The sequence below is a fragment of the Eretmochelys imbricata genome, chromosome 3 (genome assembly GCF_965152235.1).
Source record: "Eretmochelys imbricata isolate rEreImb1 chromosome 3, rEreImb1.hap1, whole genome shotgun sequence".
NCBI classification, from domain to species: domain Eukaryota; kingdom Metazoa; phylum Chordata; order Testudines; family Cheloniidae; genus Eretmochelys; species Eretmochelys imbricata.
The window spans coordinates 6,080,643-6,102,569 of record NC_135574.1 but is presented as its reverse complement, the minus strand read 5'-3'; the positions used below and the strand labels follow the sequence as shown (position 1 = coordinate 6,102,569).

The 21,927-nt window shown below is 53.5% G+C and overlaps 1 protein-coding gene across 1 annotated transcript; it reads right to left on the bottom strand.

Moving 5' to 3' along the window:
* Positions 1-1,100: 1,100 nt before the first annotated feature.
* Positions 1,101-20,621, bottom strand: CHRNA2 (cholinergic receptor nicotinic alpha 2 subunit). The gene is made up of 6 exons (XM_077811492.1): positions 20,549-20,621; positions 10,487-10,638; positions 7,532-7,576; positions 6,577-6,686; positions 4,249-5,326; positions 1,101-1,226 (listed from the first exon to the last, which is right to left on the bottom strand). The coding sequence occupies exons 1-6, from the start codon at positions 20,619-20,621 to the stop codon at positions 1,101-1,103; spliced, it is 1,584 nt and encodes a 527-aa protein (XP_077667618.1).
* Positions 20,622-21,927: the final 1,306 nt, after the last annotated feature.

Sequence of the window (21,927 nt, the reverse complement as noted above, 5' to 3'; positions counted from 1 at the left end):
AACTGGGCCCTGGGCAGAGGCCTAGACATGAGTCCTACTTCCCCCGGGTGCACTAGCCCTGACGCATATCAGTCAATGGCCCTGCCCGCTGCAAGGATAAAAATCAGAGACGCTTTTTTTGATTTTTCTCTGGTGCTTCCGAAAAGGCAGGAAATGTTTGTCTTCTCTCCTGTGTTAGTGGGCTTCAGGGTACTGTCTTGAGCAGCTTCAGGCAGAACTTCAGTTTTACTTTACGTCCAGGTTGGCTGGCTAGACTGGGGGAACTGGGATGCCCAGGTTCCAGGCTCAGCTCCCGCAAGTTCTCTCCCGGCTCCATGGGCAGCTGACGGCAGCACAAAGAGCCACGGGCCAGGCCCCCAGGAGTCCCAGTCCCACATGCAGAGCGCAGGGCTAGTGAGGACACAGGCATGGCTTTGCAGTGAGGCTGCTCACACCTGGGCTAGGATGAATTAACTCCTGGGACGCTTGTCCCATGGCTGCCCCCTGGGGATCTCCCTAGCGAAAAGTATGAGCTGCCATAGTTAGAGGTTCCCAGCCGCAGGCTGCAGACGGGGACCTCTCACACCCCCTGGCCAGTGACTTACGTTTGCACCTGGGGGATAAATTGGCCTCAGCAACTGTGTGTGGCTGGGAAGAACAGTATGAAATGGACCTTGTCACCAAACCAACGTGAGCAACATGTTCCCATCTCAGCGGGACGCACCTGCTGCCTTGCTAGGTAGCTACGGGCATGTTAATTTCAAACGCAGAGCACCCCATGTGGTTCCGTTCTGATCCGCTCAGTTTGAAGCAGTTTCCGTGACTCAAGAAAAAAATCTTGTTGGGGTTTCACGGTAGGGTTCCCCCTCCCCAATCCCCTGGCACTGTTCCCTTGGTGGTACAAACCAGATGCTGGGCCCAGCTGACGTGTGACTTCGGCACTGGTACTAGCCGGGGAGAGTGAGAGTTCAAATGGGGTCGCGGCTTGACAATGTTTTTCCAGTGTGGACAAGCCCAAAGGGGCTCCACAGAGCCAGCAGTCAGGGTGGGTTAGTTTGTCCCTTCCCCAGCCCTGGGCACAGGTCTGGGAGCAGGACCACCTTCAGCGCAGGGCACAGACCCTATACCATCCCAGCCAGGAAGGGAGGGAGGAAGAGGCCGATGGTCCCCAGCAAACAGATGACGATAAACATCCAGAGGAATATCCGGTCTATTACCATAGCGACGTACTTCCAGTCTTCCTTCACCTGCAGGCAGACAAGAGTCAGAGTGAGGTGTGGGGCCCAAAAGCAGCATGGGGTCACGGGAGGCCCCAGCAGCCTGGCAGAGAGGCTGTTGTGTTGAGAGAGAGGTTGGCCATGCAGGTGTAGCCTGCGGCTGGACTCAGGAGCTGGGGTGGGCAGGAAAGACTTTTTCCATCTCAGAAGAAGTTTTGAGATTTTGACATTTTTTCCCATTTCAAATCATGGCAAAAAGTAAAAAAAAAAAAAAAAAACCCTCAAAATCTTCCCAAACTATAAAACCCCAAACAAACTCAAATCTGGTGCAGGTTTATCGAAACGTTATGTAAGTAGGATCTGAATGAGCTCTCCCCTGACATCTAGTGATGAGCTGGGGAAGAGGACTTGAGCCACCTTTGTTTGCATAGACCCGCCCACCCGGCCTAGCATGATGGGGCTGCTTGGCCCAAATGATCACTTTTGGCTGGTATTGGATCCCCAGTCTCTTTGTTATGGGGGCAGGGGTACTAAAGGGTTGTTATCCTTGTAGTGTGAACCAGGGGCAGCAGAATTGTGCTTGGCCTACCCTGATTAACAGACTCACCCTTAACTAAACTCCACTTGCTAGGCAGGGGATGGGGGTGCCAAAGCCCACTGAGTTGAGAAAGGGTGGGGATAGATAGTTGTACTTGGTGGTGTGGAGCTGGTCCTAGGCACCACCTGACCCTTTCTCAGTCTGTTGTCATAGAATTGTAGAATCTCAGGGTTGGAAGGGACCTCAGGAGGTCATCTAGTCCAACCCCTGCTCAAAGCAGGACCAATCCCTCATTAAATCATCCCAGCCAGGGCTTTGTCAAGCCTGACCTTAAAAACCTCAAAGGAAGGAGATTCCACCACCTCCCTAGGTAACGCATTCTGGTGCTTCGCCACCCTCCTAGCGAAAATGTTTTTCCTGTTACTACAAAAGTTGTGTAGTAAGAGAGCTGGTAAAGAGTGAATTGAAAGTCCTGTTGTGTGCTAATAGAACTGAAATCACTGGTAACCCGGCCTAACCATGAGACCTGCTTTGGGTTGGTATCTGTGAGGCAAGAAACTGCCCAGTGTGCATTAGCAGTGAGGTTCAACGGCTAACAGCTGGGATCACAAGGGGTGGGTGGCTGGCAGTGTGTGAGCCTGGACAGCAGAGTGAGCCAGGTGCCCCCCTCTCCAGGGTGGGAGGTGAACTCACACAGATGATCTCTGAACTCTGGGTCTTCCCTGACCAAGGACAGCAACTGTGAGTGGGGTGCGGCGGAGGGAGAAAGGAGGGGCAGGTTAAAGGAACTTTTCGTAGTAGAACTCACAAATCTGAGGCAAAAGACACTGGCCCGTGTATTCTGGGGTGGGTGTTTTGCTCACTATTTTGTGTCTATGAATCCTGCTTGCGGTGTTTTCCCAAGTTAATGTTGAGTGACTTCTCTCCTTTCATTAAAAGTTTCTTTTCTACACTGTGCTTGCAAGAGGGGATGTATTTCCTCTCAGAGGCGCCCAGGGATGGGGTGTAATTGTCCCACGTTCCTGGGTGGGGGCTCGAGCTGGGTCTGTGTTGTATTGTTGAACGGGAACCCCTAGATATTGTCCCTGGCCCTGGTTGCTGCTGACTACAACTGGCAGAAGGGTTCTAGTTACGTCAAGTTTTATTCCGTTTTTAGTCTGACTTTACTCACATTTCTAAATAAAAAGTTGTTTCGACTCCAAAGTTCCTGTTCGAAAATGTCCAAGTGGGACATGTGGACAGGTCTGAAACTTCTTTTCCCCGAAATGTTCCAAGCCAGAAGCTTTGTCAGCACCGACCCCGTTGCGTGAAGTTTCAGTTTCGATGAATTGGCACTGGGGGAGGGGTGGGTTTGTGAAAAAAATCCCGGCTCTCCTTGGAAGCTGTTCAATTCGTGCCCCTACCACAGGCGACTTGGGCAAGTCACCTCGTCTCTCTCCCTGTGCCTTAGTTCCCTGGGGCCAACAACCTCCCCTGCATCTTAGGAGAGGATAAATACCTCAACGGGGCTTCAGCATACACTGAAGGAAACTGTGAGAACAGAGCGATGAGACTAGACAATACTCCCCTCCTAAGACCACTGTTCAGGGGCAAATAAAACCAGCTCTGAGGAGGAAACCAAGCCGCACATCTGCCCAGCCGGCTGGAAATGCAGGAGCAATGACTGAAGCCCTGCAGAACTGGCCTATCCAGGCCACATGTAGCTTTAATCCAGTGCTGAGAAGACCCGAGCTAGGTGTGTGTGTCCCTCACTGCAGAGCTCAGCCTGGGTGTCTGCTAATTCAGAGTCTCTCAGGGCACAGTGACACCCGAGGAGAGTAAATGCCGTTCAGGCCATGGTCCGGTGGCTCTGCTTTGCAGCTGAGTGCAGATGCTTGTCCTGGCCCAGGCCCAGGCCCCGCCCCACCCCCAGCATTTGGGCCTCAAGGGAGTCCCACCAGTGAATGAATTTGGCTCATTGCATTTGACCAGTCACACGCTCCTTTACTGCACAGGCCTCTCCTGTCAGGCAATCACGGGCCTGTGAATAGTTCATTCATTTTTAGCCCCACCTCTTCCTAGCTCTCCCCCGATCCCTGGCAAGGAGACAACCGACCAAGAGGTCATGGAACAGCTGCAGATGATGGCTGTAGGTGAATGCAGTGCCGGCTGGACAGCTGGGGGCATTGGGGCAGGGCCAGCAAGCGGAGCAAGCCCCCTTCACCCTGCCCGAGCGACGGGCCTCCCCCCAGTCCCGGGGCCTGGACCCCGCGGGGGCGAGAGGAGGAAAGCCAGTTCCCCATGCCCATCCCTGCCTGGTCCTCTCTGCTGTGACTGCTCCCCCGGTGGCAATGCAGGGGGTGCCTCGCCACGGGGAGCTAGACTGACTCCCGCCCACTCGCCCCACGCGGGCCCCTGAATAGCCATCAGATGGTGGCACCTGGAATGGGCCAGACTCCCACCGATGGCTAGAGGAGGGGAAAGGCCCAAGGTGCCTGGGCCCAGCCCTCCCGAGCCAGCGGGGCGCAGACTCACCGAGAAATCAGCATCCTCAGCCCGCAGGTGGTCTGCGATATAGTGCACCCCCGCCAAGGCCTTCAGGATCCTGGGGGACAGCAGCAGGCTGGGATCTGACCCCAAGCTGTCCCCTTTGGCAGGCGGGCGCTGCGCCCGGGCCCCCGGCCCTGTGCCCAGGTGGCGGTCGCAGCCGGGGCGGTACTGGACGCTGTGTTTGTGGGAGCCTGTCTGGAGGGGCACGTGTCCGGGGTGCCTCCTCTCCTCTTCTTCCTCCTCCTCCTCCTCCTCCTCCCATGTGTCATCGACGTCCGTTTCCAGCCAGCCCCTGGAGGTGCTGAGCCTGGCGCCAGGCGGGTCGTACTCCCCGATCAGCCCCTGCTGGGGGGTTAGCACCGGAGGCCGCCTCATGAAAAGCCAGCGGGGGATGAAGTCCAGGAAAGCGGCGCGCACCCAGCGGGGCATCTTGTGGGTGCTGGGCGAGCGGTGGTGGACGTTGAGGACGAAGACGGTGATGACGATGGAGAGGGTGACGAAGATCATGGTGAAGAGGAGGTACTCGCCGATCAAGGGGATGACCAGCGAGGTGGAAGGGATGATCTCAGTGATGAGCAGCAGGAAGACGGTGAGGGAGAGCAGCACGGAGATGCAGAGGGTGATCTTCTCCCCGCAGTCAGAGGGCAGGTAGAAGACCAGCACGGTCAGGCAGGAGATGAGCAGGCAGGGGATGATGAGGTTGATGGTGTAGAAGAGGGGCAAGCGCCGGATGATGAAGCAGTAGGTGATGTCGGGGTAGATCTCCGTGCAGCAGTCGTACTTCTTGGTGTTGTAGGTGCCCACGGCGTTGATGATGGCCCACTCCCCGCTCTCCCAGTAGTCTTTCAGGTCCACGTCACGTTCCATGCTCTCCAGGTCGATCTTGGCCTTGTCGTACGTCCACGAGCCAAACTTCATCTTGCAGTTCTGCTGGTCGAAGGGGAAGAAGGTCACGTCGATGCTGCACGAGCTCTTGTAGATGGCCGGCGGCACCCACTTCACCTTGCCGTTGGAGAAGAGGTGGGCTTTGGTCATGTGTGTCACTGCGAACTCCCCGTCGGCGCTGCGGGACAGAGGAGCAGGGGTCAGAGTGGTGAGAGACTTGGAGAAAGTGGCGGGCGGGGGGGAGGAAAGGCCAAATCCACCAGGAGCAGTAAAAGGGGAGAAAGGGCTTGTGATTAGCTCAGCTCTGGGACTCAAAAGAGCCCTGCTGCAGACCCCCTGTGCAAATCACTCCACCCCATGCAGACAGCCAGTGCCCCACTTACGTCCCAGGCGTGAGGGATAAAGTGGTGCCTGGCCCTTTGCACGGGAGTGAATGTCACCACTAACTCTTCTGGGTCGCAGTGTCCCCATCTGCAAAATGGGGGGATCAGGTCCTGGGGAGGAGCTGAGATGTGTGATGAAGGTGGGTAGGCACAGAGGGGCTCAGTGACCCAACACAACCCCAGGGCAGGTGCTCAGATGCTGTGGTGATGAGCATGGCTGGATGGACAGATCAGGCAGAAGTCAGTGGGGCGGCCCCAGAGCAGGGGATCAAGCCTGGGGTTGTTTCGAGATGTCTCTGCAGCCGAGCACAGCAAGGTTCCTGTCTGGATGGCAAGGGAGAACGCTGAGTGTGCGGCACGAAACTCTGCAAACTCATGGCCGGGCCTGGGTCCGCTGAAGACCCAGTCTGTCAAGGCAGCTGGTCATGAAATGACGCAGTGCAGGTCTGGAACCCAGGAACCCGGCTCCGACCCAATTCCCCAGGACGCGGTTGCTCTGTGACTGAATCTGTTAATGAGGCCAGCCGTTAATTTAAAAGCAGGCCCTTCCCGGGTCAAGAATAACATTTCCTTTAGTGACCAAGATGCACCAGGAGGTGGCAGCAAGACACAAGCAGGAACATGCTGTCGACGTGTAGGGCCCTGCCTGGTGGACATAGCATGGGAAATTGGGCTGTAATGCATGGGAAGGGGATTCGTTGCTCAGGCTGCTGGACACAGACAGACCATGTGGTTCTCTCTGGCTCCCTGCTGCCATGCACCTGATTCTGCTCCCAGTTAGTAATTAAGAAGCAATAAATTGGTTAGTCTCTAAGGTGCCACAAGTCCTCCTTTTCTTTTTTGCTCCCAGTTAGGAGTTACTCCTGATTTCAATCAGTGCAAACTGCAAGTGGGATCAGGACCGGCATCTCCGTAAGGCCTGGCCTGCAGGCGACAGGCATGGAATGGGCACTGCCGGCTGTATACTGCCCAGTGGGACCCCCGAGGCCTCCTCTCCATCCCTAAGGCCTTGGCCTCGCCGTATCTGTGCAGTGGTGCCACCTACTTGTTATACAGCACAATGTCCGGGATCCAGATCATCTCAGAGGGCACCCGGATGGAGGTGACGTTATCAAAGTCCGCCGGGTTCCAGCACAGCTTGTAGTCACTCCACTCCTGGGGGAGGAAAGAGCAAGAACGGTCTGAGATGGACCTGCTGCCCAAGGAGGGCCGGGGATCCAGCCGTCCGAAGGAGCGGGGCGAGTGTCCCCGTGTAACAAGCTCATCATGGGGCCCCTCGGATGTTTAGTGTCCAAAGCATGGGCCCCTCCTACATGAGCTAAAGGGGTCCTGGGTCACTGCTCAGTTCCTCCTGAGCTGATTTTCTCTTTTCAAACACGTCTTCATCATTATTAGGCACTTTGCTAAAGTGCCCATCCCCACGGCATCTGGGTGCTGGTGGGAATTCAGTGCTGGTGAAAGGTCCCAGGCTGCCACTCCTGCTGAGTGAAGGTCTCTCCGTATAAGGCAGGTATAACACAGGCTGTACTGCCATCAGCTCCCGATGGATGGTCCCATCAACATGCTTTAAACCTGGCATTAGCAGAGCCCCTTCAGAGACCGGTCACGGGTCCATTCAGTGCCCATCCCTGGGGACCTGGGCTGAGACCCACCAACCCAGTTCACAAAGTCTGAGCAGCTGTGGGATGGGAACTGCTTCCAGCCACTTCTCACATGGGCTAGATTTCAGCCATGTTCACATGGGTAAAGTCATCATGCACCACTGCCAAACCCCTGGGGCATCCTATCTCTCGGGTTTCACACAGATCAGGGGGACGAGGCTGAAATCCAGTATCCAAGGCTCTTCTCATTAAGTTTCTGACCCCAAGAAGGTCTGCTAGACTACGGCCGCCAGGCTGGTCGGGACTTCTCTGAACCAAACTCCTAAGCCCCGGGAGGTTCCTCGTGACTTGGGAAACCCACCTATCCTCCCAGCACCCCACTGGGAAATGATCCCTCACCTGTTTCAGCCAGACGTTTGTGGTCATCATTTGGTTCTTCTCATCCTATTAGGGGTATGGTGGGGAGGGGAGAAAGGAGAGAGGAGGAGAGTTTGTTTGATCATAATGGAGAAAACCAACGCTAGACCTGAAACCAGCTGCTTCCACTGGGCCAGTTCAGCGCAAGACCCAACTGTTACCTTTCCCACCCTCCTCCAGAGCTTGGATACTGGTAGGAATGAATGCCAGCTATGGAGAGAGGGAGATTTTATCTCCTTTAGGTGTGTGGCCACTAAATGGCAATGGCATGCCATTAGTAGTTACCAAAGTATGGGCATTACATAAAAAGGGCCACACTGGGTCAGACCAAAGGTCCATCGAGCCCAGTATCCTGTCTGCCGACAGTGGCCAATGCCAGGTGCCCCAGAGGGAACGAACAGAACAGGGAATCACCAAGCGATCCATCCCCTGTCGCCCATTCCCAGCTTCTCGCAAATAGAGGCTAGGGACACTTCAGAGCACGGTTTTGCATCCCTGCACCTCCTGGCTAATAGCCATTGATGGATCTATCCTCCATGAATTGATCTAGTTCTTTTTTGAAGCCTGTTATAGTCTTGGCCTTCACGACATCCTCTGGCAAAGAGTTCCACAGGTTGGCTGTGCATGGTGTGAAAAAGTTCCTCCTTTTGTTTGTTTTAAACCTGCTGCCTATTAATTTGAAACCCTTTGCAGTCTGCTTTGGATTGAACTATCTTGAGTAATTTTGCATCATCTGCAAATTTTGCTATCTCATTGTTTACCCCTTTTCCAGGGGTAACAGTGCTTAAATATCGTGGTGATTAATGTGGGATGGATAGTTTTATAGATAGATAGTGGAAAGACTATTCGAGAGACTTCCTAGTGTAAGTGCTTAGTGCTAACTGAGAGGCACTCAAATGCTTCAGTGAAAAAAGGGAACAGCTTCCAAATGAAGCGACTAGCTCCCCACCAGGCTGACGAGACTCATGTTGCTGATATAAACCTGAGCTCCTGACCCCTTGTGGTTCTTGGAAAGCTTCCATGGCACTTGATGGCAAAGGAATGAGGTTAGGGGGAATCCCCCTGCACTGTCAGTTTCACGTCAGTTACTGCTGGTTTCAGAGGGATCCTCCTGGTGTGCAGAATTTTGGCCCAGTTATACTAACCGTAATTTCTTTCCCCGTGTCACTAGCCACCCCTGAGATTATCGCAGCTTGAAGGGTTTTACAAATCAAACATACTTTGTTTTCACTCTTCCTGCTGTTCGGTTTTGACTGAGGTTTCTTTGGAGTTGCTTCAGAGCAACAGAAAGCCCGTTATATGGAAGTTGAAGCCAGATAAATTCAGGGACAATTTTTAATGAACCACTGGAGCAATTTGGCAAGGGCTGGGGGGGATTCTCCATCATGGCCATTTTAAAATCAAGAGTGGATGTTTTTCTAGTTCAATCACAGCTATTGGTCAGTGAATTCAGGGACTTCTTCTGGCCTGTGTTCTGCTGGAGGGTGGACAAGATGATCGCAGTGGTCCCTTTGGCCTTAAACATCTATGAAGCTGAATCACTTTCTGCGGCACCTCTGGGGTGGAGCGCAACAGCTGTGTAACAGCCACACAGCAACACCGGACAACAGTTTCGGACAGGAAGTAAAGACGAATACCGCCACCAGCTGGAACCGCAGGGGCAGTTTAGTGAAGTGGAAGATAATGACTCACGTTGCAATGTGGCCAGGGCACGGGGGGCTAACAACCTACCGGCTCCCATTCTGTGAACACTTCATCATCTCAAACCAAGGTTGGCATGGTGTGGTTGAGAACTGAGATCTTGTCTGGAAGACGGGGTACTAAACAAAACCCATCCGAATGCATTTTATCTTTGTCACTGTGTTTTCTTAACACTCCTTTTATAGACAAGAGGCAACACGTGGTCCCTTTATAGTAATTCCCGTTACATTTAAAGTACTTCATGGTGGCCTGGCTCCTATTTTATCTTGTGTCAGCCAACGCTGACTGGCTGTGCTAAACATCCCCAGCTGAGCTCATTTATCTTCGTGTCCAGAAAGTGAGAAAGAAAGTACGTGACCAGCAGACCAGAGGAATTGTTGCAGTGAACAGATCAACGGTCCCTCGAGTTCAGTTTCGTGTCTCCAGCTGTGGCCAATTCTAGAGAGTTTATTATTACTATATATTGGGTCTCGAGAAGTACCGAGAGGCCTGGGGCCCATGCTGCTGGGCTCCTCCTGGACCCAGTGTGACAGACCATCTCTGCCTCTAAGGATATGTCTATGCAGCCCGCTGCAAGTGTGTATCAAAGCCCAGGGCGACAGAGTGGGGCTCATAGTACGGCGCTAAAAATAGCTGTGTAGACACGTGGCTCAGGCCGGAGCTCGAGCCATCAAGCCCACCCCCATCCTAGGCCCCTAGGCCCTAGAGCCTGAGCTCCAGCCTGGCCCTGAATGTCTACTGAGCTCTCTTCAGCACCAGAGTGCGAGCCTGAATCTGCTGAACCTGGCTCTGAGACTTGCACCTGTGGGCTGCCGCTCGCTGTGTAGATGCACCCAAAGCGTTTACACCCTACGTAGCCAAGGCAGACAAAGGAAGTATCGTAGTTCCCATTCTACAGCTGGGGAAGCGAGGCACAAAGCGGAAAACCGACTTGCCCAAAGTCCCACAGTGAGTCTATGGCAGAGCAAGGAAATGTAGCCGGCGCTCCTGAACTGCAAGGATAAGGGGATAAAAGCTTTTACAGCCCTTAAATGTGCAATATACTATCCGGAGGGGGGGAGAAGAAGTTCCTTCCTGACCCCAGCTGGTGATGCACATGTGCCCTGAAGTATGAGGGCTGATGCAGCCCTTGCTAGGCTTAAGTTGCCTGCTGTAACCCCAGGTGCTAGTATAAATGTCCTGCCCTTCTGTGGAGGGTTTTAGAAGCGGAATTAGAGTCCGGCTTCACATACGTACCACGTCGATCAGCTGAGCGATGGACAGCCCAAATCTGACGATCACGACGTCAGAGATGTTGGGCACTGGCCGGGACCACCTGTTGTAGCCGGTGAACAGGAACTTGAAGAGGCGCTCCTCGGCGTGCGTGTGAGTCCGGTCCTGGACGGACACTGAACCAACGGGAGACAGAAAAAGACATACGGATGAGCTAGTTTGCTTTCGGCCTGGGCACTTCAGCACTTCCTCTAATGCTGGATTAATGCAGATAGATTGTATGGGCCAAAGGTGTTAACATGAGCCTATCACTGTCCAATGTTAAACAGTGTTAAACGAGGCTCCGGGTCTGGTATGCGGAGACCTCAGCCTGCTTAGCTCCGTGGCAAACACACCATTAAACATCCTTTTAACCTTGTATTAACGAGACAGAAAAGAATCAAACCACAGTTAAAGCATTTGGAATACGACGTATTAAATGAGGCTTTCATTTTAACCACATCCCTTGTTCCCTTCAGCTGGAGAGAGATTTTAGAAGGAACCCCTTCCCCACCCCCCAGTCCAACAGTCTCTTAGCGGGTGTCACAGATGGCAATAATGGTCCTTTTGGGGAACAGAGAAGTTAGTGGAGGTTGGCTGGTACAGCTGTTATTGCCGGTGTTAAAGTCCAATCCGATTTCCTAGAAGGCAAAACAAGACAAACAGACACAAGAGAGGAAATCTGAGATCTGGCAAACTTGTCCCAGTTTGGTTAGGGCATTGCTTTTAGCTGCCTCTTTCTGATCACTGGCTTACAGCAGGGTTGCAAAATACACAGGCTCGGCTGGCTAAACCAGACTTTTACAAGCCAGAAGGAAAAAAGAGAAAGGAACAAAAAGAAGTAAGTATACGTGGGGGGAGGGGGGGACGCGGGGTGACAGTGTCCCAGCCTAAGTGGTGTTTGGGATTTAGCCTGAGTCAAGGGAGGTGGTGATGTCATCTGGGTCCCTCTCTCTGGCCCAGCCTGGTCAGGATTCGGATGAGGAAGGTCTGGGGTCGCAGGAGATGGTGGGGGTGGCAGCCATGATGGTGACGCTCGCTCCAGGAGCCAATTTTTCTCCCCAAAGTCTCTTTATGCACCCACCAAAGGACTGGTGGGCGCAGTAGCCCGGCCCCTCATTGTTTTGTCCACCAATGAGGTCTACTTCCTGACACACCCCTTTTGGTTCACTGATTTCCGGTTTCACACGTGATTTCCTGTTTACCAGCCAGGATCTTACCACGGTCCTTGCACTGTACTGCACCAGGGGGCCTTTTTGTTTCGACTGATTCAGCCTCTTGGTCTTGCTTTTGATCCCTTTCCTATCAACATTTGCTATTCCACGGTATTTGCTATTGTGACGTCTGATGAACTCACACTCGCTTTTCACAGCTGCGCTCGCCATTAGGGAAGGTTTGTAGGCCTAGTTATCGCAACAGGCTGGAGACCCTGGAGCTGGAAAATCCCAGCTGGCCCATAGGACGGCAGCGCTGCTGGCTTTGCTTAAGCAGGATCTCAGCGTAATCTGCACTGCAGGGCAGGGGAACCGCCGTAAGGGTGGATTTTAAGGCTACATTCTAGTTCTCTGCATAGGCCTGAACGTGGGCACCCAGACCCGCTCTGGAGATCGATGGGATTTGGCGCTATGGACCAACGGAGCAAATCAAAGCAGATGCCATCTCCCAGCATGGGGCCAGATTCCCTGCAGCTGGGCCCAACCGAGGAGGGGCAGCTCTGTGCCAGGTCAGTTCCCCTGAGCCTGAATTCACACCAGCTGATCCTGGCAGCGGGGGATCTCCAAGCCCCTCCCACTTCCCCCAGCCACGCCCCCTGCAGCAGCTGCAGGGGTGGGAGAGGTAGGAGGGGAGCCCCCTGTAGCAGTTTTGTTAGGAACCTTCTGTGGCTGGACCAGCTGACTTTAGGGCAGGGGGATCTGGCCCAACGGGTGCTAAGGGGCTCGCTGGTTCCGGGAACCAGGAACGTTACTTGTCACATGAGCAAGTGGGTGAGGTAATACCTTTCATCGCGGTAGTTCTCACCTTTTTTCATTTGCAGACCCCGAAAAAATTTTTGATTGGAGTGCGGATCTATTGTTTGAATATAGAGTTGAACTCTGTTCGGTCAGTTTTCAATCTAAGTCTTTCGCGGACACCACAGACATAGCCTGGACCCCTGGGGTCTGCGGACCACAGGCTGCGGACCACTGTTTTATTGGACCAAGTTCTGTTGGTGAGAGAGACAAGCTTTTGAGCTTACATGTGGTTCTTCAGGACCAGCTCTTTGAAAGCGTCTCTCTCACCAACAGAACTTGGTCCAGTAAAAGATGTTACCTCCCCTGCCTTGTCTTTCGAGTATCCTGGGAACGAGACGGCTACAGTGACCCTGCACGCGTTAGCCAGCGACCGCTTTAGCTACGGCTGTGAGGCGCAGTTTCTGCTGTAGCTAGCCCAGAAAGCACCGCGCTCCCGGTTTTAACAAGATGCTGTCAGATCAGATTTAGCCCCCAAATGCAGAGCCTGAGTCACTGCTGTTCTACTCCAGTTTTGCACCAGGGTTCTTTGCACGGATTGTGATGGTGTCACACCGGCATTAAACTGGAGTCACGGAGCAGCGAGTCAAATCCTCTGTTACAGTGCGCAAGGCCAGGAAAAGGCAGAAACTGTACACAAAGCACATAGGGCCAGATCCCCTGCTGGTGTAGATCAGCGTCCCTCCATTGACATTAAAGGGGCCAGATCCCCTGCTGGTGTAGATCACCCCCAGCCATATCAAAGTCAATGGGGCCAGATTTTCAGGAGGTGTAAATCCCCGTCCCTACATTTCTGTCAATGGCACGATGCCAGATGACACCAGCCAGGGATCAGGCCCAGCGGCGTGACCCTGAATGAACCTGTGGTAAGCAGAGGCGCAGGCCATGCCTTAGAAATGGGTCTCGTCATTGGGAGGGTCGTTGAGCACAGGCAGGGAGGGATGTTTCTAACCATTCAGGCCCCGGACCGTTACTTCCCACTGGACCCATGGAAATGACCGGTTGCAGGGCAGTGGGGAACGGGCCCCCGCAGCAGGAATGGGTTTGCAAATCGCCAGCGACTTCCAGCTGATGGAGCAGGAGTCCGTGTGGTGGGGGTTAAAGGGCCACTTCTCCTACCCCTCCCCTGCCCCCTTGGAGTGTGACCTGCCAGCAGACCAGCTAGGCACGGCCGCAGGGGGCTTCCGTACTGATGCTCTGTCCTGGGCTCCCGGACCAGGTCTTGGCTCCAGAGTCCTGGGCGCTGTCACCACCTGCCATCGCTAGCCCCGGCTGGGAAAGGAAGAGGCTGCCGTGGGAAGGTTGCTGCCAGCCATGCTGCGGAGGAGCAAAGGGCTGTGGACTCTGGCTGAGTCTCCCCTAACTGCTCTGGCTGCAGCCCCAGCATGGCTGTGTTGTACAGCACACAGGTGTGACTTGAAGATGTTCCAGAGGCCAGTGTGAAATCATGGGGCTGGATCATCGGCTGGGGCAGAGCAGCTCAGCTCTACTAAACCCCAGGGGCCTAATGTGACCGGGTCCCTGGGCTGTGGGACCTCTGAGCCCTCCAAACCCACCAGCCTGGGCTCTCCCTCCCACTGTGAGGCTGTTGTCAAGTTACAAGCCTCTGACTAGCACTGCACGTACACAGCCATCCACAGGCATGGACACACCCAACTGAGTTACATGAATGGTCTCCCAGCTGCTCATGACCCATCAAGAGAGAGGCTCCAGCCAATTCCCCCAGCTCCCCAGTCCTGCACCGGGCAGAAGCCTGGCCAGTGTAAGTTCATTACTTAGTTCACACTTCTTCATAGGAAAGAGGACATGTCCCAACCTTTGTAACCTGAGCAGATGCCCCAAGCACTTTAGACAAACACACTGGGAAGGATAAAACATTAAAATAACCTCATTAACTACAGAAAGGTGGATTTTAAGTGATTAGAAGTGGTAGGCATACAGGTCAGAGAGCGTTACCATAAGAAATAAAAATAGAAGCACGCATTCTAAATCCTAAATGTTTAGTCTAAGCAAGGGGTGAATCAAACAGCTTTTCTCACCCTGACCAATGGTATAAGCAGGTTAGAGTTCCTCAGTACGCAGACTGGACCCCCTTCAAACCTGGGACCAAACTCCCTCAGTTCAAAGTCTTTGTCCTCCAGGTGTTCTTCCAGGTGTTGAGCTGGGGGTGGGGGAAGGCCAAGTGATGATGTCACTGTCTCCCTTTGTACTTTCTTTCAGCTTGCTGGAAAGTTCTTTGCCGTGACAGGGGGATAAGGCGCAGCCTCCATTGTGTACCCGCCTTCTCCAAGAAATCTCCAAGATAGTGGTTTGGGTGTTGATGAGCCATTAATCACCCATCCGGCTATCAGGACCGGCTTTAGGCTTTTTACCGCCCCGACCGCAAAAATAAATAAATAAAAAAGCCGAAGTGCAGCCGGGGAGGGGGGAGAAGGAGTCAGAGCTCTGCCCCAAGCACATGCTTGGTTTGATGGTGCCTAGAGCCGGCCCTGCCAGCTATTGATGGCCGCTCCTTTGTTGTAACTGAAAGGCTGGTTGTGGGTGTTCCCAACCTCACAACATAGTTCAGAAACACACATAGCAAAACTTCATCACTTCCCCTACAAGGACAGCACATACAATCCAACTGGATAAGAATCTTCAACAGATCAAGACTTTTCAAATGATTCCTCACAAGACATACATTGTCCAAAATGTATCATAATTACATGACAGTGATGAATATGGGGGTTCCTACTCTGTGGAACAAAGTGTCACACCTACCTAGGGTGACCAGACAGCAAGTGTGAAAAATGAGGACTTTTGGGGGGGGGGGTATAGTTGCGTATATAAGACAAAGCCCCTAATACCAGGACAGTGCTGATAATATTGAGAGTCTGGTCACCCCAGGGGGCTACCGCAGTTTACATCAGTGGCGGATCGGGCCCACACGCATGATGGAAAGGGCCTGTGCAGACAATGTCATTCGTCCCTGCTGGGGCAGTGAGGTTCCAGCCAAGATAGTTGACAAGGCTTTGGCTAGTTTCACGCTCAGGGTGAGGTTGGTTTACAGCCTGCTGGACTGATAGCTTCTGTCTGCTTACTGCTCTGACTGGGGCTTTTCTGAGGTCAGCCTGGCTGCGATCTCCCTTCCTTCTCCCCCACTCACAGATGGGCTGGACGGTTTGCCGCACTGCCTCTGGCTGGGTTTTTTACTGCAAACAAGCAGGAGGCGAAATCTCTTCTCCCTGGGCTGAGAACGCCACCGGCTCTTCTGCATGTCTGGCCAGCTGACCGCGACGTGCCCATAAGCATGAATCAGGCAGGCCCCCAGTGGCCTGGCAAGTTGGGAGGAATTCACTGACAACGGGCCTGATCCTGAAAGGCGCTGAGGCCCAGATCCTTAAAGGTATATAGCTGCCTAACTCCCCTTGAAATCAATCTAAAGAGATAATGGCACCAGCTGCCTCTGTGCTTCCCTCAGCAATCTTCCCCAGGTGAGAAAAGTTACCTCAGCCACCTGGCAGGTAGGTCATGCAGCTAAATCAGTCCCAAGCCTGAGGGTAAAAGAGAGTCACCCCCGAGAGCGAGCAGTCAGCTGGGAGCCAAAGGACAGACTTAGGAGGGGCCATCTCAGAGAAACAGTTCAAGGACTGCAGCAGCGTGAGCTATGGGCCCAGAAGGAAGGCTGTGATACTCCAGACCAAGGAGGGGAAACTGAGGTAAGTTACTGACATAGGCCCCAAGAAAGAGGGTGGTGGAACTCCAGACACTTTAGGAGGAACAAGGTTGGGGACTTAGGGATGTATTCTGATACCACTTAATAAATAGGGCTCCACAAGGATGAGGGGCTCTTTACGTATTCAAAGAATATCAGGTTTGGAAGGGACTTCAGGAGGTCATCTAGTCCAACCCCCTGCTCAAAGCAGGACCAATCCCCAATTTTTGCCCCGATCCCTAAATGGCCCCCTCAAGGATTGAACTTACAACCCTGGGTTTAGCAGGCCAATGCTCAAACCACTGAGCTATCCCTCCCCCCAGTATTCTGGCCTGGGAGTGAATTATTGCAAGAACCCCAAGGCAGCTGAGGGTGGCATGCCTGCAGAACCGCACCATGCCCCTCGGGGTTGCCCCTGTGACCCCAACAATCTCCTGTAATATCTCCAACAAACTTGATGGACGGAAGATAAACTTCATTGACTCCTGGGAAACCTGATTGCATGAGGGTTAAAACCTTTGGGGTCCGTTGTGTTAAACATGCAATTGGGGGTATGTTATGGTGGCCTCAAGGGAGGTGGGAGGCCAATGTACTTCCTCTGGTACGAGCTCTTTGAAGCCCCTGAGAGGAGCTGCATATAGACTGGGTTCTCCAGGGCTCTGCGGCCAAAGAAAGTGTTTGTGGTTAAACAGCCTGGTTTAAAACTGGCTGAGGGTCTTCTTCTGGGGCCAGCAAAGGGACAGGACCCCCGTCCTTAGCGGAGGGTTCGGAGGGCTGGAGGCTTGGCCTGAGGTGGAGCTGGGCTGAATGGGGAACCACACGGCTATGCCTAAGATGGGGGGTTGAAGGACCTGCCAGAATCCATGTACAGGATGGGGCAGGGGCTCGGGGGGTGGGGCATCTCCGGTGGGCTTATTAGCATGCAGGGAGAGTCCTTTCTTGTTTCCAGTATGTTTTCTCGGTAATGATTTTACCCTCAGAATAAAGCAGGCTTGCAAAGGAACCACTGGGTGGTACAGTAACTCCTCACTTAGCGAAAAATGCGACTTTAAGCGAAACGATGTTAAGCGAATCCAATTTCCCCCTAAGAATTAATGTAAATGGGGGGGGGGGAAGAGTAGGTTCCAGGGAATTTTTTTTTTTCTGCCACACAGAAGACTACATTTTATATTTACACACACACAGAGAATAAGTTTTACACAAACAATGTAATACTGCACACAGCAAGGATGGTTGTGAAGCTTGGTTGAGGTGGTGAAGTCAGGGCGGGGGATATTTCCCAGGGAATGCCTTACTGCTAAACGATGAGCTAGCATTCGGCTGAGCCCTCAAGGGTTAACACATTGGTGTTAATGTAGCCTCACGCTCTACAAGGCAGCACTGAATGGAGGGAGGGGAGACTGCATGGCAGACAGAGACAGAGACACACACCCTATGTGTGGGAGAGAGATGCGCATTTCCCCTTTAAGTATGCTGACCCCACTCTTAAGTACACTGCCTTGTTAAATTAATCAGCCAGCTGAGACCACAGCTGCTGCCAGGAAGCTCCTGAGCTCTGTCATGTGTCCCCCTGCTCTATGGAGATGGGGTAAGCGGGGTGCAGGAGCAAGGGCGAGGGGGACACCCTGACATTAGCCCCCCAGCATGCAGGAGGCTCAGGGAGCAGCTCCAAGGCGGAGGGCAGGAGCAGCACCTGGCTGTGGGGGGAGGGACAGCTGAACTGCTGGCAATTGGTAGTCTGCTGGGTGGCTGCTGCACAGGGAACTTAGGGGAGCAGGGAGCTGATGGGGGGGGCTGCTGGCCCACTCTGGTTCCAAGCCCCCCCTCCCCCCGCTCTCTCCAATGGGCTGCTGTCCCTGCAAGCAGCGCACAAAGCAGGCGGCTGCCAAGCGGCGTTAGAAGGGAGCCTTGCGCAACTTTAAACAAGCATGTTCCCTAATTGATCAGCAATGAAACAACGTTAACCAGGACGACTTTAAGTGAGGAGATCCTGTACCTTATAAGGGCAGCAGTTACACCGTTAACTGTCCTAGAAGAGAAAGCCAGCAGCTGTCCCTGGCTGATCTGGGAAAGACACCTAGAAGGCAGGGACCTGTGCAACCTGGAAATACCCGTTCAGAAGGGAGAGGGACATGGGTCTCCACCCAAGAGCGGCAACAGCTCAGGGTCCAGGAGCCTGAGAGTTAGGTGCTCTTCAGGGGAAATACAGGAGCAGTTGCCCTGGGCTGTGGCAGCCTCCATCACGATCCCCATTTTATGGATGGGGAAAACTGAGGCCCAAAGAGATTCAGGCTGAGATCCTGAATGTCATGCAGGGGCCTGACCCTACTGACCTCATTGGGAGTAAGCTGCCCCGCTCTCTTGAAGGACCTGGGCCTGAGTGAGTTTCTCAAGGTCATGCCCACAGTCTGTGGCAGAGAAGGGGACTGAATCTAGGGCTCTAACCACTGAGCTACCCTCCCTTTTCCCACTGGACCATCTCTTCCCTCCCTGTCTGTCTGCAGAGAACCCAGAACTTTCCCCAGAGAGGCTTTGTGCAGACAATCCCCAGTCGCCGCTTGCATTCCCTTCACACCACAGCCGCTAATGAGAGCCGGCGTGTCTCTCCCCGGCCCTGGCGCCCACTTACTGGCTTTCACCCTCTCTGATGGGCGTGGGCCCGTGGGGATAACATGACAGCACATCACTGCAATTGGATCCGTCTGCGTGAGTGAGGAGCAGGGGCATCTCCCTGCCCCACCCTCGCTTAGATCAGTGTCAGGGAGATGCGGCGTTGTGGATTCACTGGGTGCAGCCTGTGTGTGCGGGAGTGTCTGTCCAGCCCTCCGTCTGTCCATCCCGCTGCTCTTTTCAGGGTGAAATTCACCCCTGGGCCCAGGACCGAGACACCACTTGGGCCCTGCTGAACACACAGGGTGACGTACAGGGCACTAGCAGGAGGCGGGGGTTACCCCATTCTGGCTAGCAGCTGGGAGAGCTTCTTGCATTGCACCAGCACCATGGAAGGACCCTTCTCAGGGAGAAGAGGGGAGCGCAGGCTCTGTCCCATCCTCGCCATCTCTGCGGAGATTGCAACCAGGGGAGTCAATCCTGTCCAGCTGTAGTTACCGAGCCCCCCCGACGCTGGACTGAGTCACCTCCAACTCGGTTCCCCCCAGGGTCCCCCTACGGTGCCAAGGTTCAGCTGGAGCTGCCTTCAGAGCACGTGGAGGTGGCGGGTCCCTTGCTTCTCTCTTGGCACCAGGGCAGGCGTGGCCTTGCGGTTGTGAAGGTCAGTCAGGTTTTGCTTTTTAAAGAGCAATGAATCTTGGAGACCGCTGCACAGAGGCTCATGTTGGTTATACGGAGTCACTCGAGGCGGGGCTCAAAGTCAGTCAGAGAGGGTGATCTTTACTGTCTATACCGGAGCACACTGAGCAGGGATTGTGGGATTTGAGAGACGGGGGGAAACCAGGTATGTGTTGCCCAGTGGCTAAGGGCATCAGGAGACCTGGGAACCAGGGTCTAGCCCCAGTTCTGCCATTCACTCACCCTAGGCCCTTTTTGCCTTCCGGTGCCTCGGTTTCCCCATCACCCTGCTGTGTTGGGCTGGGGTTGAGGGACATTGGCAGGGCTGGGGAGGTGGGAAGCCTGCATTGCTGTATGTCTTCAGAGATGTCAATCCAGCCCCTTTCCCATCCTCCATTTCACAAACCACCCCCAGCATCCTGCTTTCATGTTGACTTCAGACCAATTCTTCAATTTGTCAAGGTTGTTTTGAATTCTAATCCTGTTCCCCAGTGTGCTTGCAGCCCCTCCCAGCTTGGTGTCGCTGCAAATTTTATAAACACACTCTCCACTCTGTTATCCAAGTTGTTAATGAAAATATTGAGTAGTACCCGACCCAGGACTGGCCCCTGTTGGACCCCACTAGATACGCCCTCCCAGTTTGATATCAAATGGTTTGACAGTTTGCAAAACTGCTTTGGGATCCTTCAGGACCATACTAGTATGGTGTGACTCTCTGGCCCCACAATGGCTGATACACATAACAGCCTACTACAACTGTTAGCTGAAGGAGTTACCCCTTTAACTCAAGTGAAAGACGCTCCTGCTTTTATTACTAGAGGTCTTGAGTTCAAACGCTGCTGATAATCGAATGGGAAAGGTGGTTATGTGGCATTTAAACAGTAGCTTTTAATTTTCAAAGCATATTAGAGATGGGGGAAATAAGAAATTAAACAAGCTGGCCAAGGCCCCAGGGAGCAGCACCGGGATTAGACCACAGGAGTTCCTGGCTCCCAGTCCTGTGGTCCAGCCACTGGCCTTTGTCAAATCTCAGTATTCACAGCAGTCCCTTACCTGATCGGAGCAGGACGAAGCACCACACGACCATGTTCCTAAGAGGTGGGAATCCGCTGGCGAATCGATCCATGTTCCGGGAGGCCAGCACCACCGTTCCCCACCCCGTCCCCTTACACTGATCCTCCCACAGGCAGCAATCCCCAGTACAGCCCCTTTCATTTGCAAAGTCTTCGCCAGGGGGCAAAAGAGAGCAGGGAGTGAATCTGGGTGGATGGTGGCAGCGGATGTGGCTTAGCCGAGACCTCCCGCTGGGGAGGGGGGTCCCTGAGTGTTAACAAGTGTCCTTTAGTAAGGCGGTGGGGAGCTGCCGAGTCAGGGGCGGGCAAGCAGCAGGGAGAGCCGAAGGGCTGTCTGGAGCGTTGAAAGCGTGGCTGCTAGTCAGCTGGCTTCCAGTCCCTCTGCACGCTGCGCCCAGCTCTGATTTTCAATCCGCGCTGATCCCAGGGGCTGGTCCACGTGGTGGGATGAGCTGCATTCCTTCAGCTGTGCTGCACTCGGGCCACCATGTTCCTAGAAAGCCAGAACGAGAGGACACTGCTGTTAGACGCCCATTTGGAGGGACCTGTAGGGCTTGGCTAGGCAGGGCTTAACACAGAATGGGCCCCGGAGACCTTGATTTTCAGCCAGGTTTTAGCTTGTTTGGTCACTGAAGTCAATGGAGTGGCACTGGCATTACACTAACTGCAGCGCTGTCCCCAGTGAGTCTGCCTTGATTTACCCCAGATGCGGCGCGGGCCCCATATGGATAAAGGGTAGCAGCATTTCCAGTGCCCTTTGGGGCTCTTACACCAAGGATCCGGCCTGGCTTTGTGGCAGAGGGGCTTTAGCGCTGCTGACGAGAGCATGAACTTCCCAAGAGCCCCGAGACTGGCTGGGCTTCACCAAGCCATATTGCTACATAAGGGGTGTAAAGCTTGCATTGCAGTAAAGGATTCAAAGGGTTTTACAGCAGCTGCTGCATAGCACAGGTAATTAGCAAAGCTGTCGGGATTCCCATTATGAGGCAGGTCCATGCACAAGAAAACAGCCTACTACCGATCCATCGAATGAAGCTAACCTTTAGCTCAAATAGGAGGGGATTGCCCTTTGGGGTGAATTTCTATACTGATAAATGCAAAGCACATTAGAACACATAATCCCAACTCTACATATAAAATGTTGGGGTCTAAATGAGCTGTTCCCACTCAAGAAAGAGATCTTGGAGTCATTGTGGATAGTTCTCTGAAAACATCCACTCAATGTGCAGCGGCTGTCCAAAAGGTGAACAGAATGCTGGGAATCATTAGGAGAGGGATAGGTAATAAGACAGAAAATATCATATGCATAATTCAAGTTGCAGTGGGGGAGGTTTAGGTTGGATATTAGGAAAAACTTTT

Coding starts and splice junctions, on each gene's coding strand:
- CHRNA2 (XM_077811492.1), bottom strand. CDS start 20,621: ATGGATCGATTCGCCAGCGGATTCCCACCTCTTAGGAACATGGTCGTG. Junction 5,327..6,576: donor GACATTGTGCTGTATAACAA/GTAGGTGGCACC, acceptor TCTGTCCCGCAG/CGCCGACGGGGAGTTCGCAG. Junction 1,227..4,248: donor CTGAGGATGCTGATTTCTCG/GTGAGTCTGCGC, acceptor GTCTGCCTGCAG/GTGAAGGAAGACTGGAAGTA.